Genomic DNA, 20,903 nt, shown 5'->3' on the forward strand with positions numbered 1-20,903 from the left:
TGCTCTTAAATTGTCTCTGAAATGTGTGCAGTGGAGAAAGAGAAACCTCCCTTAGCCTTTCTTGTTTGTACTACTTGGCTTGGGCTATTTGATAGCTACTGCAGAATTAATGAGAGAATGGTGGCACTGTGGAAGACCTGTCAGTTGATTCCACATTATGGAGAGAGAATGAATTAGGAATACAGCCAATGTGTGTTTAAATGGCTCTACTTGAGCATCACTAATCAAATAATAGGACTGCATATTAGGCCATATTATATGTCCATATAAATGCATAATTTATTTCCTTGCTTATTTAACAAAATAATACATGCAGTGACTGTTTTGCATGGGGGGGGGGGTTGCATAGTGTGGCTTGACATTTTTCTAGATATACCCTGGCTGTTAGTTGGACCTTAGCCCTTCTTATCTTGCCAGATAATGCATTTCAGTATACATAGATTAAGTCTGTTTGGTTTTATCACCACTAGTTGGTCAACAGTTCTAATTTCTACACCTGCCATATTAACAGATGTGATTTTGTGGAATGGTGTTTAGGAGCCTAGGGATAACCAAACTACCTCAGGATAGCTTAGTCTTATATGATCCACACACAAGGCACAGGCATGTGGTAAAATCAGCATTGGGTAAATAACAAAAAACTTTTCTTTAAAAACCATAAACACACTTGGAGCATTAATTAAATAAGTTAAGATTTAATGACACACTTTCATGTTTCTCCTTGCTGTCTTTCAGTCTGTACCCACAGTTCTGTCTGTTAAGGACATTATCCGACTGTTAGCAACTGTTAGATGCATGTTACCAGATATATAAATGAACAGCTAGGATGAAAATAGAATCTATAGCGATCATTTAAGTTCAGTTAATTGTAATAGCTAAAAAGCAGTGTATGGTTTGTTTCTGTCAAGCTAATTTCACATTTCATGTAATACGCCATACAATTCCCCTGTTCCACTTAGCTCAGTTAGCATTTATATCTCAATTCATGTATGTCTCATTGGCTGCTCTCCTGTACACAGCTATACTGCTTAAATCCCTCTTAAGTCAATGTGAATCAACCAGCCTAACTGTACACTGGGTTGCCGTTTTCACCTTTATAATATTAAGCTGTTAAGGCTTACTCTATGTGCAAAAGAGCCCATAGCATATAGCAAGCACTTTATTTTCCTTAAAAAACACATTTAAGAAGAGTCTACATTTGTTTCACCAAGTCTTATATCTCTTTCTTAGCTTAACTGTTCTCTTGATGGATTGTGTGCCTTATTGTTCTCGTTTGCATGTAACATTAAGCGATAGTTAATGCTTAGTTAATAAACCATCATTAAAACCAAGGTATCTCACATACAGTCACTCAAACCATGGTTTGTATATCACAGAACAGTTTCTTTTTCCTCCACTGTTGAATTTTAACCTGTTCTACACTAGTAGCTTTGGAGCAGTGACAGATCCTTAACCATAGTTAAGGAGAGAGGTCCAAGTTCACACATAATACTAAGCTATGGTTAACGTTAAGAAAAGTTTATGAACTGTGGCTTAATGTTAGATGATCAACTTTAACTTTAGTTAAATAAACCATGGCTTATAAGCTGTGGCTTATTGTAATGTGTGAACAAGGTCAGCATAGCTGTTTATTAAACAAAATAGAAGGTTTCATAATATCCTAGTACCAGTAGAATGTGAGAGTTTTAAAGTTCATGTATAAGAACTTAAAAATATGTACACAAGGAAATGATTAATCCAATTTGCATTATAAAGCAAATAACCTACTGTGATAGACTGTTACATCTGATGATGCATAAACATTAAAATGACTTTGCCAGATACAGGAAGCTTTAATTATGCTTGTGTAGATTCATGCAGATCAGCTTTTTCTTATCTATAGTGTTTATCTTTGTTTAAAAAACTACTTATCTGTTTCTTAGTTAAGAACAGTTTGGCCCATCATTAAGTATAACCACAGCACAGAAGACTGATTTGTACAACTCTGTAGGTCTCTTTCCATCCCTTCTGCTTTACCAATTTCATAGCAATATAATGTACATTCTTAATCTAACACCATGTTTTTCAGGACTAAATTTGAATTAGATTATATGTAAATGTCTCTATCTGTCCTGATCATCTGTGCTGGATCGAAACTTCATTACATCAAAGTATGCTATGTCATATCAGTACATGCTACACTGCCTATGAATTTGACAACATTTTTCCTAAAATGTGATTGCTCATCTGCCTTAAGCCATTAGTAGAGTAACTGCAATGTCTTAATATTGTGATTTGAGCTATGCAAGACTATTGAAAATAATTTAAGCCCCTATAGCTAGAACAAACCCTTATTTGACCTACTTGTACTATTTATATGGTGGAGCATATGGCATCTCTACTTCCATTCATAATAATAGTACAACAAGAGCTGCAGCATTTATTCCTATTTTTTATGCTCAAGTTATGATTGCTTTCCTGAATAGTTGCATTTTCAGTCCAGAAATATTAAAAATTTCTCTAACTCTTATCTCCCCAGCAACACAAGTCACAGGAGAGGCATGTGTATCTCCTCATAACTGTAATACTTTTCTTCCCTTTTAATTAGGTGGTGGTGGTGGTGTGTTATGTTTAGTTGCCAGTGTGTTGTGTTTAGGAAGTATAAAACCAGAAACTATCAGGCTTATACTCTGGCTTATACTTCCTTAAGTGAAGCTTATTCTATCATTCCTTGAGAGCCAGTGTGGTGTAGTGGTTAAGAGCGGTAGTCTCGTAATCTGGGAAACCGGGTTCGCGTCTCCGCTCCTCCACATGCAGCTGCTGGGTGACCTTGGGCTAGTCACACTTCCTTGAAGTCTCTCAGCCCCACTCACCTCACAGAGTGTTTGTTGTGGGGGAGGAAGGGAATGGAGAATGTTAGCCGCTTTGAGACTCCTTAAAGGGAGTGAAAGGCGGGATATCAAATCCAAACTCCTCTTCTTCTTCTTCTTCTTCTTCTTCTTCTTCATGTTATGCAATCAGTTGATAAAAGATGGGCAGAATTTAGAGACCAGCCGAATATGTGAGCCCTCTTACAGTCAATTAGGTATTTGCTACAGCTGTAAGCTAAGATTTCAAATATTGATTAAACCGCTTAATCAGGAGGGAGACCATCAGCCATCATCACTTTGCTGTTTGGTAGAAAGCTCTGTCTCTTGAATTTTTGCTTGCTATGCAGCTGTTAAAAACACAGAAATCAAAGAGACAGGTCAATTCTGTCTTTACACAGGTAAACTCTGTTCCTGCTTTGTGCACTGAAAAACTTGGGAGTTCTTGGTTGCTGAAATCATTGCCGAGACCATCTTTTTTGCAACTCCAAAAATGCTTATAAAATTCAAAGTTCTTAAGAAACATCCCTTTCCACACTTCATTTTGAAATACCATTTCTGCTACAGAAATCTAATGATTGATAGCCCACTTTATTTACAATACAACCAGAAGAATTCCAATCTGGGACATTGTAGGAGCAAAGAAATGGACACTTCCTCCCTACTCTTTGGAAGTGAATTGGTAGGGTGTGAGCTAAAATGTTCAAGAATCAGTTGCAAGGCAATAAACAGAACTGATTTGCTAATGAGTGAACTTTTGGTATAATAGCAGACTGTACTCACTTTGAAATGAGACACCAGTTATCAGACTTGTTTTTATAGTAGTGCCAAACTCCTGATCAAACCAAACGTGTTTGATTTACAAATGAAACAGTCACCCAGAACCAACTTGCTGAGACAGTCATACGCAAGCAGTGGGATGGGGGCAAATAATAATAATGATTGTTTCCTGCTGACAAAATCAGTTGATTATTCTTTTAAAACTACAAAGAGACAGATAGAGATTTGCTGATCAATTCCATTGCAAGACCATGGCCTTTCTCAGAAAAGTGTGGACAATTTCTAAATTCATTGCATTGTTAGACCACAAGCAATGCAAACACTTAATAATATATTTTCAATACCAAATACTTTATAACACTACAGGAATGGAATGTATGAACACAAAGCCATTGATCCGTATGTATGAATTCTATATTTTATGCCACTGGTGCATTTAAAATTGCATCAGAAATTCAGTTGTTTACCAAAGTATATATAGAGTTCTCACATTTTGAAAATTGACTTAGTTATCCAGTTGTCAGCTGAAGCAAAGCAGTCAATATTCACATCAAATGAATATCAGACCTGAGAGCAGAAAGTCAAATACAGTGGTACCTCGGGTTAAGAACTTAATTCGTTCTGGAGGTCTGTTCTTAACCTGAAACTGTTCTTAACCTGAAGCACCACTTTAGATAATGGGGCCTCCTGCTGCTGCCGCTGCGCCGCAGCCGCACGATTTCTGTTCTCATCCTGAAGCAAAGTTCTTAACCCGAGGTAATATTTCTGGGTTAGCAGAGTGTAACCTGAAGCGTATGTAACCTGAAGCGTATGTAACCCAAGGTACCACTGTATCTCATCTACAGCTCAAACACTGGCAGAAAACCACACATGCAACAATCACACCTCCAGACATTTTAGGCCACAACCCCCAGTCATTCCCCACCATGGGATATAATGGGCAGAGGCTGGTGGAAGTTGAAGTCCAAACAAACTTGGAGGGCATCAGGTTGGGGAAGACGTAAGCTGAGAAGAAAAAGAACATGTACCATTCTCAGCTTCATAAAGTGATATTTTTCATCAGGTTTGTTTTAGCTTTAAAAAAAGTCAAAAAGGTATTTGGGAACATGAAGACTTGTTTAATTTTTTCTTTTGAGACATGGCTAGAATCCTATACCAAGTACCTGGGAGTAAGTCCTATCCAACTCAGTTGGACTTACTTCTCATCCAGACATGTATAGAATTTCTCTATTTATTCCAGGAAAAGATGGCAAAGCTCTGTTCTGTGAGTAGAACTCCACTCACGAGTCTCATAGGTTGAAGAGCATTAACTTAGTGGTGGGGCCCCTGCAGAAAGTCTCTGGTTCAATCCATGGCATTTCCAGGTAGAGCTAAAAAATTGTGCTTGATGAAGCACAGGAGAGTCATTGCTAGTCATTGAAGACCTGTAGTCCCTGACATCAGACAACCCTCCTAACATGCTGTGTGGGTAGGGAGAAAAGGAGAAAGAGTGTGTTTTGGTTTGGGACGATTTACCTGTTGGTGGGGGGGGGGTTGCTTTCATTTGTGTACATGTGTGTCTTTTATTTTGTGTTGGTGTATGTATAGGTGTTTTGCCCATTTTGGAGAGGATTTTGAGCATCATCAGCTGGGTATTCTGTAGTGCCCATGACAGCATGTTAGATTTCCAAATGTGTCCATGGGCCCAACAAGTGTGGGTCTCCTGGTGCAGGCAATATTGAGCCAATTGGAGCAATGGCCTAATAGAAGATAAATTCCTGTCTTCCTATGATCCAACCTTGTTTGTTTTATATCAGAGTTCTGATATTAGAAAATGTTGAGATACATTTGATCATGTCATTCACAGTTCTCACGTACGTTTTTCATTTTTGTTTCTAACAATTTTTTTATTTTTTAGGAAATAGCATATTACATTCGGCTGCAGACAGTGTAACCAGTGCAGTACAGAAGGCAAGTCAAGCTTTGAATGAGCGTGGTGAAAGGTTAGGTCGAGCAGAGGAAAAGACAGAGGATATGAAGAACAGTGCTCAGCAGTTTGCAGAAACTGCACACAAGGTATGAAATTAATAAAATACAGCTTAAGGAGAAGGACAAGAAATCCTTAATATGGTAATAACTTCTATGAGAAGCAGGTTGCTAGGAAACCCCTAATATTAATATGCAACGTTGTTTTCACATATTGTTGTCATCTGTTTAATCTCATCAAAAGGTACCAAACCCTTGTTGATAAATGCTGGCAAAGGGGCACATTCTGACCTGTTAAGTTAGCGCTGGCATTTGTTTGTTTGAAAAATATGCAGCCCACACTTCTAGTGCCTGCATATTGAGGTGGGGCAGGGGTGTTTTACAACAATTAAGTAAATCAAATAAAGCACAACATTCCATAAAATGATGTAATACAACAGAGATGGGTTCAACAGATACAAAAATATCAGATAAAAAAAAATTATATACCCCAATAAAACACATGTTTGCTGGAATACAAAAAAGTTTTTACACTCTCTTGGAAGATTCTGAGGAAACCAAGAATATGTGTGAAGGCTAATGTTCTGCCATGTGCATTAACTAAATCTGAGGTAGGGCCTTCTCAGTAGTGGCACCCACCCTACGGGTGGGATCCAGCTAAGGCTGCAATCCTAACCATGACTATTTAATTCAATGTGGCTTACTCCCGGGTAAGTGGGGTTACCATGTCATACTCTGAATAGACCCAGAGAAGTCAATGCCAGTGAGATTTTTTTATTGTAAATAACAAACACAAACAATCCAATTGTAAGTTAAAAAATACTAGTTTTCAGAGCTGCAAATTAACAAAACATACAATTATAAAGTTCCCCAAATATTTTAGATTTAAAAATCGCCATGACAGCCAACAGTTTTCATCTGACAAGCTTCTCACTTCTAGCATATACAAAGCAACCTCATAAATAACAAACTTATCTTTATCAGCCAGCAACCATCTAATTTTGAAATCACCTGTTTGACCTTCTAAAAAATTCTGGAATGAATAGAAGGATCTGCTGCTATGAAGGGCAATAAAGAACATAGTATCTCCATCTGACCTCATCCACTTACACAAAAATGGTCTTTTGTTGGCCTTTTAAAGAATGTACTGGTTAAATATTCTGTTGGCATGGTTTGAAAAGCTGAGCAGAGTAACACATATCTAACAAGGGGGGGAAAAGTTCCACAGATTGCAAGCAAAGTGTTGCATCAAATTATGCAGCAAGACCTGACAAAAAGGATATGAGGACTTGCATTTTCCATCTCCCGTTTTGCTTTGTGATACAGTCAGGACCAGGAGAGGAATGTTGCCACCAGCAGTGCAAAATACATCCTTTGGATTGCATTGTAGCATTTTCCCTATTATACATTTACACTTAAGTCTTGTGCTGCCCTTGGTATTACTGTGGCTATTCCATACATCTTCCATCTTAAAAAGGAGCTTATATTTCTAACTGTGCCTACAAATACTTTGACTTTTTACCCGTAGAAGATGGGTGCTCACTTCACCTCAGAGAATGCATGTTTTATGTTTAAGTTAATTTCGAACTGCTCCCATCACCCCCAGACACCACGTTGGTGAAGGCTGAAAGCCTTCTCTTAGAATATGATTAAAACAAAAGTGGCTATCTTGGTCTTTGAATCTTTATCAGTCTGACTATAACTCGGCAACTTCCACTAACAATTACTAGCAGAGGACTATCTGGACTATACATACACATACGCTTCTGTAAATGGAGTTGGAAGCAAATATAGACCATCCCTGACTACCCCAACAGCTTGTCTTCCCAGACCATTGTTGCACTGCATCCATTCAGCCCAAGCACCCCCTGTCCTTGGGGCAAGTCTCTTTTCAAACAAGCCTGATCTGTTCACCTTGCCTGCGATCTAGACTAGCAACCTCTGTCTTTTCCCACATAATTGGCTTCTTTGCTAAGCCTTCTGCTTTCCCTTAAACGCTCTTCATAGTGTTCTCAAGACTTGGTATCTCCTGTATTCACAGCCTTTCTCTCACACTCCTCTATTATTATATGCTACAAGGACTGACCACCACCTTTTTGTTTCATAATAAATATGGAATTGTAGGACGTGTATGTGATGCAACTTTCAAGAACTCTAGACAACCTGGAACATGACTCTTCTTCCTTTTCTTTAAAAAATATATATATGAATATTTCAAGCATCGTATCACACCCCTAGAAACTACAGGAAAATCTTGAAACTTATTCCTTTAATCCTCATTTATTTATCTTGCATTTATGTTTTTCTGCAACATTCGGAACTGAATACTAATGAGCAGTACTGAATTCCTGTGTTGCTTTCTCCCACTTTTGAAAGTAGTGAAACAAACTAATTAATCTGGTTTGTGTTTACTTTTAAACTCTTTGAAGTGACTTCACAGAGTCATTGTTACAAAGTCAATTATTTATACAAGTTGCTGGTTTATGTGCTTTGTTCCCAATACTAATCTGTGCCGTGCCTGAAATGTAAAATAATCCTGCACTGGCAAAAATCCTAATGATGACGTCTATTAATGTAAAAAAGAAAAAGAAAGAAAGAAAAAAGATATAAGTAAATATCTGTGTGCCATTCAGCATCTTCATTTTTAAGGAACATTTCAGAATCAAGTCAAGGATCTCACTTAAAAGATGTAGCACAAATGCTGTGACAGTTCGTCAGCTCCTGATATCACTATTAAAATGTTGTGATTAGATGGCTGAGGTGGTGTCCAGGAAGTGGCTACATGTCAAGTTAATTTCTGTATTAAGTGGATAAGATGTGGGGAGAGATGCTTGCTAGCACATCACATGAAAAGGCTTTTCTGTGTGTATCCCAAAATAACCAGATATAAGTGCCAATATGAGAGCTGATATTGAAAGATGCAGCTGTGTTCTTGTTACCTACTTTAAAATGTCTTGAGTATTGGGGTGGGGGGTGGGGAATCATTTATTGAAACCCAAGAGATTTGTTGCCCGTCAGTGTTGCCAACAATAAACTAGATGGACTGGTTCTCTGTTAGCTTCCTATGACACAGATTTGTTCAGTATTCATAAGGATAACTCAAGAGGTCTGCACTGGTTACCAATTTGCTACTGGGCCAAGTTCAAGGTATTACTATCAGCATATAAAGCCCTTGACAACTTGGGACCAGCCTTACCTGACATGCATCCATTCAACCGCTTCAGTCGGTGGAATTGGCACTATTACAGGTGCCATATAAGACCTGTACCTAATTTGTAAGAAGTCGATCGTTTCGTGTGGCAGAGCCTACACTTTGGAACTCCCTGTCTACTGAGATCGAGCAGCTGAATTCGCTGACCTCTTTTTGGCAGCTGCTAAAAATATTTTCTTTAGACAAGCCTACCCAGATGCTTTGAAAGTTAAGGTGATTTTAATCTGATTTAGTCCCAACTGACTCCAGCTACAAAAGGTGAGACTGCTGAACAGACTCCTGGGCTGGGGTACTGGTTAGGGTTTTTCATTGGGGGAGGGTTTTGGCTGATATATATATATATATATATATGCTTTCGTAGATTTTCACGGGTACAGGAATGCAGGTTTTGGTGTCCTCGGGTGTCTTCCCGTGTAAAAGTTGGGGTGTCTAGGCGACGTTTCGACGAGGTCTCACTCGTCATCTTCAGGCTGGTGCTTTCGGCCGAAAGCACCAGCCTGAAGATGACGAGTGAGACCTCGTCGAAACGTCGCCTAGACACCCCAACTTTTACACGGGAAGACACCCGAGGACACCAAAACCTGCATATATATATATATATATATATATATATATATATATATATGGTCAACTTAAGGTGTTCATATTTAAGAACACCCCCCTAGCTTATACAAACTATATGCTCTATATAGAGGATCATAATCAAGAGTCTCTGTGTGTTTCCACCTCCCTTGTAGATGGGTCTTAATTCCTTACATTTTAGTATAAATCAAGCCGCACTTAGTTGTGACATCAGGTCCCCTGAACAGTGGTTTGAGCTATCCCTCCAAACTAAGATTGTAAACCATGGTTTGATTCTGCTTTGGAGGGATCACTCAAGCTACCGTTAGTTCTGTATTTGCAATGAGGAGGGGAGGGGTTTGATATGCTTATATTTCCATTCAAAGCTTTCTTTAGAAGTTAGATGATCTCATTAACATTGCATGTGATATTTGTAATTTAGTCTAAATAAAGTAATTTTATGGTATTTCTTTTTATCTTGGTTGGATTTCAGCATCTTCACATTGAAGTGAGCGAAAACAACTAAGTATCTTCCTTCTGTATTGATTATATGGTCTGTGAATGTAGCAAGCAATATAAACTCAACAGGAGAAAGTTTTTTTGGGATTTGCACCCAATATATACATGCTTCCATTTTGTCTGCAGCACAGGAACTAAGCCTAGTTCATAAATGTCCAGCCATAATTGTAAATAAGTCTTAATGCATCTCTCACTCTCTCACACGTTTTCCCTCCAGCTTGCCATGAAGCACAAGTGCTGAAAATGCCTACTGTAAAGATCTTTCCAAGAGGAACTGAAAAGCTAGATTCATCATTTTTTTACTGGAGATACAACCACATCTCTGCTTTTTTCTACAGTTCATTGAAGCCCAGTTATTCCAGTTACTATGTAGGAAATAAGTTGTATTCCTATCTTTTTGTATTGCTAAGCCATTCTGCACTTTTACCATATATATTTTTTATTATTTAAAATAAGAGATGGTGTTAACATGGAAATTGGACCAAAGGACATACTGAGCTGCATTGATCTTCAACATCGCACTTTTCCCAGTATTAAGAAAGAAGAAATAAAACTGCCTACGGGGAAGATTACCAAATGAAAATAAAATCCAAGGAATTTGGTTTACAATTATCTCTTTGAATATTTTTAGAGCTACATAGTTTATGCCTTCGATCACTGAGCAAAACGAAATGAATTATTTGCTATGAAAAAGCAGCCTTCTCATTTCTGCCAGTATTAATACTCATATTTTGCATGTGACATCACCAGCACCACAGTGCAAATCTGGATTCGAGAGGTCAACTTGTGGTCAACACTACATTTTCAAAATAACTTCTTTTTTACTCTTCTGATTTATTCCTTGGACTGTATAATACCACCGAGAATTCACACTTGAGATGTTAAGGCTAAGGAAACTCTGATGATTAAATTTCCAAATGTCTCTACATTTAGTCTGGAATTTAGCAGTCAAATTATAAAACAGAATTTTCCCTTTGTAATTGAGATTTTTAAAAGAGAGAGAAAGAGAGAACATTCCAAATCCACATTATACAGGAATCATTCCAGCATTTTAATGTGTCCACGAACACTTACTACACTTGCTGAAGCTGCAGTTCTGCTTAATGTTAAGCATGCTTCAATTTTAGTGCTTTGAGTAACTTTGGTACATTTATTCCCAACACTGTAGCCTCGCCATCCTTGGCTAGGAGAAGCTAAGGTTGAACTGCCCTTGCAATGAGTGGTTCCCAAGGAGACTCATAATTTTAGAGTAACTAAAATTAACCTTGCATTATGTGGAATACTCACTTGCACACACACAAATTTTGTTGGTTTTGAAGCTTTTGCCGTTTGATCTAACAACATGTACAAAAGCCTCTTGGTTGAGTTTGGGAACTGGAGCTATGCATGGAGTTCTTGGCACTAGAGCTCAGCATCCAGTACTTAGGGTTCGCAGTTACTCAGTTAGCTTGCAACACTTGATCTATAAGCACATCCATTGCACATGAAGTCAGTTCTGTCTGCTTTGTCAACATCAGTACCAGACCATTCTTACCTAACTTCCCTTCAAGAGATGATTGAGTCGTGTAGATCCAACCACACCCTTTCCTCTGATAGCACTGAATATTTGCTAGGCATAGGAAGATGTGTGCGCAGAAAATGTGAGGATCTTTCCATGACTCTCCAGAACAACCCTGCCTCCTCCATAAGTTACAGCAAATGTTTCAGGATTTCTGATATATTTTGCATTTTCTTCTCTGATTTTCCTCCCTGCTTTGAATTTTTCGATCCAAAGTGATATGTGAGCAGAATTTCATGTTATTTCACTGCTATCGCATTATTCATGCCGATTGGAACACACCTAATGGTTTTCAAGTAAGGCAGGCCAAGAGATGAGAAAAACGGTTTGTAGATATTGGAGAGTGAGATTTCTGCATTTTTATTTTATTTTTGTTTGCACAGACACCAGCCAAACAAAAGAAGCAGCTTTTAATGCAGATGAACCTTTAAATCAACACAGAGAGAACATCCATTTAATTAGACTTAACTGCCCATTAGATTTGTTTGAAATTGTCAGAGAAAAGTGGCTTTGTGGACCCCGCACCCCTTAGGAGTTACAACAGCACAAGCCTGCCAGTTAGACATGTTCCAAATCAGAATAAGGTGGTTAAATGTAATGCCTTCACTTTTCATCCAAGGTGCATTTTGAACCATTGGCTCCACCTGACGCACCTACTGCTCAGGAATTAAATGGGACAGCGAAATATCCAGTAGAACTTTGCCCTTTGGAATTAAACTAAAGTATACAGCATTTTCCAAAGCAATTTTGTTACCAGTTTTTCATTACTGTTTTTAATAGGCTTGGACGAGGCAGGAGTGTCAGGATTAAAAAAAATAATAATAAGTAATGAGAAATACAAGCTAAAATACAGTTGCAATGTCAGTTTTGCCTGAGTTAGTGGATGAAACTGGAGATCGTCACAAAGGCAGCCTGTGGTACCCTTCACACACAGCAATGTGGGTACCACCTTTCTGTAATGCTGCCCCATGCAATGGGCTATGCGTGAATAGTGCAGCTATGTAGGCAGGGCTCATCGTAGGGATCTTTCCCATGCGATCTTTCCCACACAACACCAAGTACCCTGGACAAGTAGTCACATCATTCATAGGCAGTTCCAGCTCTCTAAACTGCATCATGCAAAGCCAGCACCAATGTGGCCATAGCTGAAAAGAACTTCAGTTGGAGATTAGATGAATTTACAGTGAACATGAATGAAGTGTTAGGTAACACAGTGTGAATGAGGATGCTATTTGCAGTTGGCCATATCTGATCGGAGGATTCCTGCTAAATTCCAGATTTTCCATTGCTTGTACTGTGAACCATTATTCTGTATGTTATATTTATTTTGCACATTTTTTGCATTTCAGATCAATGATAATTTTGGCTTCTTGTCAAATTAGGGCTTGTTTTCAAACTGCCAAGCAACCCCTGGTGATTTTATCACTTTGATGTATCAAAAATTAGATCTTAATTTGTATTTCTGCTATTGAGTAAATTTAAATTTCATGGTGGCTTTTTTTTTTAGGATAATTAGAAGCAAATGTGCTGACATCTAGTACTGAAGGTAAACATTATAGTGTTAAAAACATCCTGCTGAGAATAGTGGTAGTATACAATTCTAGTATTAGATATTTGAGTACACAAAGTATACCGTAATTCAGGTTAATGTTTCATATTCAAGAATGTATTTGTAAAAAGTAACAAGAACCATAGTTTCTTTATCAACTTTTTAAAAGTTCTGCGAAGAATAAAAATCATGTGTTACTGGACTTCAAACTGTTATATCAGTGAGATCAGTCTTAACAGCCTATTTTTGTGGCTAGCAAAATGTGCATTAATGTGAAAATGTTAACAGAACTTGCTCACTAAATAAGTGATCTTAAGTTTGTTGTGCTTTAACATGCCAAAATTGTAAATTCTTGTTGATATGATATTCTTTCTAAGGATATAGGAAAAAACACACCACACCATTCTACAATAAATGGGTTCTTTTCTAATCCTGGTTTTTGTCATTCAATAAAATATGCTGTACTTCCAGATTATTTGGTGAGAGAAGGCATGACTGTAAATTTAACCTTGTAGAATTATTTTTGTTATTATTCCATACCTCCTCTTTTGCTCTTAATCCTTTTAGATGACACTTAAGGGCGCTTCCAGTAGACCTGCATTTTGAGCATTCATCCTGATTTGTTTGCAGGCAGATTAGACTTGGTTAGCTGTTTTACTGAGCATTCACCTTTGTTTATGAGGAGGCTAGATGATGTAGCATCCCACACTTTCTGCTACTTTTTCCTTTCACTCCTTTTTGCTAAAAAAAAGAAGAAAATTATCTTTTGGGAAGCGGGTTTGATGTGCAATATCTCTAAATCAACTTTAATTGCGCAACTGGAATTTGCTGGTATGTGGACGACTATCACCCCAAAATAGTGACTGTCTGAAGGTGCCCCAAGTCTAAAGAGCTCTGTGGGAAGCACATTTTGAACTGGGAGCTCAGCGGCGCCTCCCTCCACCCCTCGGCCACACCAGCAAGGGCTTATTTACACAACTCCTTTATGGTGGTTACTGGAACACTTAGCCATGTTCCCCCCACCCCTTATTTCCTCCTTTTGTTGCTGGCAGAAGTGCCTAATAAAATATTACATACTAGAGATCCATAAGGAATCAGCCATTCAAAATAAAGATTTCATGGCTCATACTTGTTGTATATATGCCTTAACTAAATGATTTACACAAAGTTGGCCACTGATTTTCATATGTATTCCAGACAGATAAGATTGCCTGCAAAGAATGTGACACTTGTTTGTGGCCTGAAATGTGTGCAGAAGCTGATCGCTGAAGACCGTCATCTTTTGCATCACATCATTCAGAATTGTTTTGGCTTCTTGTCACACCTGTACTGTAAATATTCACATTACTAAAAGGTATATTTACCAATGTGCTACATGCACAATACGAAGTGCTACTGGACCGATCCATCCTCTTGAAGAATAAAAAGCACCATGGCTCTAAATGGTTACGGTGCTCAAATACATTGCTGAATGTTGTGAATGCAAGTTGCAGTTTGTCCCTTCAATAAATAGCTACTTCTCTCTTCGTCAGGGCATAGGAATGTCTAGGCCCTTGGAATGAGATGTTGGCCTTGTACAAAACTATAATCTGGCAAAATAGAATTCATTGTATGTATTGTTCTGTGTGTGATTCACATAATTGTAAAATGACAATTTTGTTTTCATAATAAAAGTTTTAATAAGTATATGAACGATGACTTTTTGCTTTTATATTTTGGGACGTCCCAGCTATTACAAAAGTATTGTGAAAAGGAATAGAGGGTAGAATCCAGCTGATGTTTGTCTGCCGGAAAGCAGCCATCAGCTGACTGGAGAAATGGGAGCAGTTTTTGGCTATTCCTCTCCCACATCCTCTACCCTACCGCTTCTCAAAATCTCTAGAGAATTGGGGGACCCTCTTGAACAGATTTTGGGTGCATGGGGAGCTGTGGCCAGGGGAGGAATTGCTGGAAATGGCCACAGTGGTGGGGAAACTTCTGGACGTGGAGAAGGTTTGGGCGCTGCTTTCCACAGGCGTCCAGTTGGCTGCTGTAAGAACAGCATGCTGGACTGGATGGGCCATTGGCCCAATCAAGCAGGTTCTTATGTAGGTGCACAGGTAAGCAGACCTGAGCAGGCAGGTAGTGCTAGATTCATAGGAACGTAAGTTCTACAGCAGCAGCGTCTGCGTTGCAGCTCGTGACTCTCCCACTGGCTTCGTACAAACTTTTCCCAGGCTTTCTTGCCCTTGTGCCTTGCAGACCTGGAAAAGCAGCTTCAAGGCCCCCTTTCACCATGGAATGTGAAGGAGGAGGGGCTTCACTGATTGCCCATTAGCATTCATTGTGACCGAGCCCACCCCAAAGCTCAAAGGAAGGCTTTTGGAGAATAGGCCAGCAGCAGGGCTCCGAAGGTATTTATTAGGAAGCACTTTAAATGTGCTGCATTTCCATTCCATTCCCTTCTGTTTCTCCTTTTTGAATAACTGCCTGCAGCGAGCAGTTGTCAGCATTGCCCCTTCTATTCACAGGTAATCACTTGGTTCAGAGTGGTTCTGGCCACCTGCTAGAATGGAGGCTGCATTTAAAAGAACCCCCTGTACCTGCTCATTTGCAAGGGTTGATTTTAATGGCTGTTATCAGAGTATCTCATTCTGAGGAAAAGGAGCAATGAAACGGCCAGCACTTTTTATTAGACTGAAATATATGTATCGAGGGGAACAGCTCCAAGCACAGAAACGCTCTATTTTTAGCATTGCTGCAAACTTCCATGACAGAAACTCAATGGGCAGAGAGGCATAGACTATTCAATATTGCTGTGCTTTTGTGGTCTCTAGAGATACACAGAGCAAGCTTGCTTTTTGCTGACTCCCAACCATATCGTTGGCTGCTTTGTGATCTTGCTTGCTAATTCAGACACCTATTGATCGTGGGCCATATGGCAAGATGGAAGGGGACCAATGAAACTGATCCTGAACTAATTGAATACTGTTGTGTCTTATAAATATCTATCAGGTGTGTGTGCTGTACGTGTTTCTTCACCGTCTAGATGTGAGCTGCTTTTAATTGGATTGCAGAAAGATCCCCTCAAGCTGCTCTGAGGAATGTACAGAGCTGAGTGTGCCAAGAAACTAACTCTCCTGTGCTTGGTCTTCTTTCTCCCTAAGGTGGTGATCTATGGTGCGCTATGTTGAGCATTTTTCTTGCTATTGTTGCCTTGTTCCGGAGAGATGATTTGGGTTCTAGTCAGAAATACAGTCCTAACTAGAAAAGAGAAGCATAAGTACAGTAACACTAGACCCAGGACGGTTGTGTCCATGTATAAAATAGGTGCTAAAGTTAGCTTGCTAAGGGTGCAATCCTAACAGCTGCTTCCCAGCATGGTTTAAAAAAGCAGTGTGTCCCCCTGTGCATCTTCAGTCATGCTTAGCATGTTGGTTGAAGTGAACTGGAGGGAGGAAGATTGCTGTTCCAGCCTAGAGCTGGTGCAAATATTTGACCCAGGTCAGATTTACATCAGCAGTCATAAATTTGACACACATAGGACATCAGTGTTAATCTCATGATTCCTGCCCTTGCCTCCCCCCCCCCAAAAAAAAAAAAAAAAAAAAAAACATGGGGCACCTTTGGGATTTTTTAGAAGACATTATTGTACTTCAAAAAATCCATTATGTTAAAAAATGTGTTTCCTAGTACGGGATTAAAAATAGCATTGCATGCAACCCATTAACCTTATTTTAAGCATTTTTAAGCAAGGCTGTTTCAGTCACTACCTTCTGTTGGTGAGGAGTATTGTGTACATTGAACACTGCACCTGTCAAATAATGGCAGTTACTGAAGGATCGATCCAGCCATTGTCTGGAAGTGTGTGTTTCTTTGTAGGCATCCAACTGCTGTCAGCTGTAACGGTGAAAAAGAAGGCAGTCAATTTTTATGGTGGCAGCCAGTCCCCACCCACAAGTTCAAGAAGTGCCTCAGAAGAGGGCTTTCTGAGGAACACAAAATGGAGGCCATTCCAGTTCTTGCCCCCAGAAACGATTTTACCTCATTTCCAGTATATCACAGAAACAAAGTTGCCAACTTTTTTGTAGGTGGATTTAGTTCATCCCTTGTTTCATAGATTGGGCTAAGAATGCCCTTTAGACATGTGGCACATACTCAGTATGGCTTATACAGGCACTGGCTTGTGGTTCTCTTTGAAAACCAATGTTTTCTCCTTTAGTCCAGGTGTGGGGGAGCTTTGGCCTTCCAGATATTGCTTAACTACAGCTCCCATTAGCCCCAGCAAGTGTGGCCAATAACCAAAGATGACGTATAAGTATAAGCTTTTGTGTGGACACGAAAGCTTATACCCAGAACAAACTTAGTTGGTCTCTAAGGTGCTACTGGACAATTTTTAAAAAATTTTATTTATTTCGACTGCGGCAGACCAACACAGCCTACCTACCTGAATCTACAAAGATGACAGGAATTGTAGTTCAGCAACACAAGGAGAGCCAAAGTTATTCCACACCTGCTGTTGCCCATCACATGTGAAATCTACAAAGCTGGGCCCTATGCAAAGCAAATGTATCTCCAGTTTCTGTCAACCAGAAGATATTTTGCACTATTCCTGCAGTTTTCATGGGTCTGTTCTTATGAACATAGCTGAGCTTTTAGGGCTCTTCTATCTTTAGCTCTTGCAAAATTCGTGACAATGAATTCTACAAGCTAATTGTGCATGAAAAATGCTTCCTCTTAACATTAGGTCCAGTAACTGTTCACTTTACCCAGCATTTCCTTGTTCCTGTGTGTATTAAGGAAGTGTGAATAGCAACTCTGGTTTCTTTTCTCCACATTATTAATCATTTGGGCCAGATTCAACAAAACAGTTGAGCTAGTGGGAGCCAGTACAATGCATCCTGCCAGGGCAACTACCACCTCCCCCTGCACCCCCCCCCCATTGACTAGCGGGGTGCCTTTAAGAACTCCCAAAATGGTATATATATGAAATAATTTTTTTGTCTAGGGTGAGAGATTTATCAAAAGGCATGTGGCATATTCCCCCCTCCATGTTTTGAATTTTTGTACCCCTTTTCTAAACATTGTGTTACTCCCAAGTATTTACATTTCATCTTCCCCAAATAGCTTGTGATTATTCTCACATTTCTATTGTACTGCTAAATTTGAGCCTTAAAGACACAGGGAGGAATTCAATGTCACACTCCTATTATTGTTCTATCGGCAGAAGCATCATGTCCCAGAGGGTCCCCCGAGATCTCCGGGTATAGGGCAGTATACAAATTTAATTAATTAAACAACAACAACTCTTGGGAGCAGCTTTTTGGGTCTTTGTGGGCAGAGGGGATCAGCAAAAAAAAGGGTGCTCCCATTTGTGCAAGTGGAAACACACTTTATTAAGACGGAGTCACCACTGAATTCCTCCTAAGAACATGATTGGTCCATTTGGTCTGTCTGTCTGTGTCTGGTGAAATGAACACTCCCAACTACTGCTTGGATGAGCTGCCTCTGGCCATCACTGTTGGCATCCAGCTCCCATCATTCCTGAACATTGACCATGAGGCTGATGGGAATTGGAGTCCAACAACATCATGAACGTCATAGGTTCCCCATCCCCGTTTGACAGGATTTTAGTACCAAATATTTCCAGTGAACATCAACCAATACAAGATTAATGGTTTGGGATCCCTGGGTTCTTTTTCCTAGCACGATCTGGGTCTGGGAACGGTGAGCATCTTAACCCTTGAGGGGGCAAATTACTTTCCCCCGCTGCATTCCATAACATTTTCATTCCAAAGGACACAGCAACCTTTCCTGTGACACTGTTGCATAGCAAAGCAGAACATAATAAATACGCCGTCTGCAGCCTTGCGTGCAGGTCTGATTAGTTTCCCACATGCCACCCCTCAGCCTCTGAGACGAGCTGCAAACAGGTCTGTTAAAAGCCGCAGCACTCTCAACCCTCTTGACAGCTACTATTCTTCACTGAGGCTGTGAACAATTGTGGAGCTTTCGGTGTCTGACTGAAATAATAGCTGTACATACAGGATCATTTGTAAGACAGATGGCTCAGGCAGGTACAATTTATCTGCCAACGGCACCTTCATCACTCCAAGCCCTTCCCTACAGGGGGAAAGTGTTGCAGAAATATTCAACCTCACTAATTACCACGTAGCATTAGCAAGGATTCATCAACGTTCCGTCTTCCTAGGTTAGGCATCTGCAGAGTCCATAAATGCTGGGTGAGGAGGAGGGATGGACAGACAGCTACAGCTGGGAACATGTTGGGTTTTACTTTTGCATGTCAAATTAATTCCTCTCTTTGAGTTTTTTGTTGCCCCCTCTTGACAAGGCTGAGATGATTTAAAGCTTCTCCCAGTGTCCAGACTCTTGTCCTTAAAAGAGGCCCAACCCTCTGAGCCCTTCATGTTTCACAGTGTGGGTGGGATCCTGATTACCAGGCAGGCAACTTTTGCCGTTGACGAATGCTTCTAGGAATAAAATGTCATTCTCTAGAGGATGATCTAAAGGGCATCTTTTTTTAGCCCACTCAGCTTTTGTAGTGATGTTCTTTTCAATGACCCATCGTTAAGCCAATAGTTTCTTTTCTCAGACGTATTGGGTGGTATTCCGTTTTACACAAGAGTAGGCCCATTGAAATTAATGAATATGACTTAAGTTACAGCCAATCATTTTAATGCGTCAACTGTGAGAAAAATGTAGCTCAATTGTGAGAAAAATGTAGCCCATTGTGTATAGGGGCAAAAGTTTGCATAAGAACAAAAGAAGTGAAATATATTCTCATTTTCCAAAGTGGAGAAAAGGCTAAAGCCCCCCCCCCCCTTCAAACATCTATGATAGAGTTTCTCAAACTTGGGTCCCAATTGGGACTGCAATTCCCATCATCTCTAGCTAGCAGGACCATTGTTCAGGGATATTGGGAGTTGTTCAGGGATGATGCATGTCATCTAAGCAAATGCACTCCCTAACACCCACCACATATTGCCATGATAACATGAGGTCTGGCAGAACTGAAGGGTGCTTTCATCCCTCCTGCTCCTGCCACTTCGGCCTCCCTCCACCCCACCCAAACATACCTGAGGCAATTCCCTCCCACCTTTCCAGGTTCACTTCTGATTTTATAATCCAGCGGAGACAGGGGGCTTTCAAACTGACCTGGTATGCGTTCTCCCATACAGCCACGCCCAGCTACTCTCCTATGGTTGTATGGAGGAACATGGTTGGACCTGTGGCAACATTAGAGATGGAGAAGTGGCTGCAGGTATAGCCCCAAACGGGCCTTAAGCAAGTGAAGGGGTGGAGGTGGGAATGCCTCTTATCTTCAAGGTGTACAGTCTTTCCAAGTGTTGTTATTAACCTTTAAAAGAAAGCAGTTGTGCCCCATATGTCCAGTCCCTCAACACGCTCCTTACACTTCCTAGAAGGTCTTCAGAGCAGTGCAATGCGATAATGATGTTACATTGCTATGGTGCCTCTCCGTCAAGGGGGGCAAGCCAGCTTTAATGCTCAGTTCAGCAAACTCATCCAAACCCTTGAGACAGTAGGAATGTAGTAGTCTTACAAGATTTTTTTTTTACTCCAGTGAGATCCACTTATCTGAGAATATACTTCCATATTGATCTGTTTTCCATGGAGCCTTCCCATGCCTTTCCAATGCCCCCCTCCCACCCTGAAATAAGCTCCTTGTGTGCTGTTAAGCCTTTCATCAGGCACTAACCTGCTTAAGTAATGTAAAGTTCATGTTTTCCAAGAGACACAGAGTGAGGATTTTCCTGGATATAATTTTTAATGCCATCAAAACAGATCCTAAGCCTTCTTAATTAGCTTTAAGCTTTTAAACGTGTCATGAGTGCCTGCTCTCACCAGCTTTTCTCATCCTGTGCCATAGAAACACAATTTGGTCTTACTCAGATA

At 39.9% G+C, this 20,903-nt stretch overlaps 1 protein-coding gene across 2 annotated transcripts in view; it reads left to right on the forward strand.

Moving 5' to 3' along the window:
• The window catches only part of STXBP6 (syntaxin binding protein 6), a 98,655-nt gene extending 83,974 nt beyond the window's left edge, over nt 1-14,681 (forward strand). For both annotated transcript variants that reach the window (XM_028721621.2, XM_028721622.2), the window contains exons 5-6: nt 5,524-5,681; nt 10,100-14,681. In XM_028721621.2, the coding sequence (XP_028577454.1) occupies nt 5,524-5,681; nt 10,100-10,123 (182 nt within the window). In that variant the 3' untranslated portion in view covers nt 10,124-14,681. The remainder of the gene's footprint in view (nt 1-5,523; nt 5,682-10,099) is intronic.
• Nucleotides 14,682-20,903: the final 6,222 nt, after the last annotated feature.

Source organism: Podarcis muralis, chromosome 1 (genome assembly GCF_964188315.1).
Source record: "Podarcis muralis chromosome 1, rPodMur119.hap1.1, whole genome shotgun sequence".
NCBI lineage: Eukaryota > Metazoa > Chordata > Lepidosauria > Squamata > Lacertidae > Podarcis > Podarcis muralis.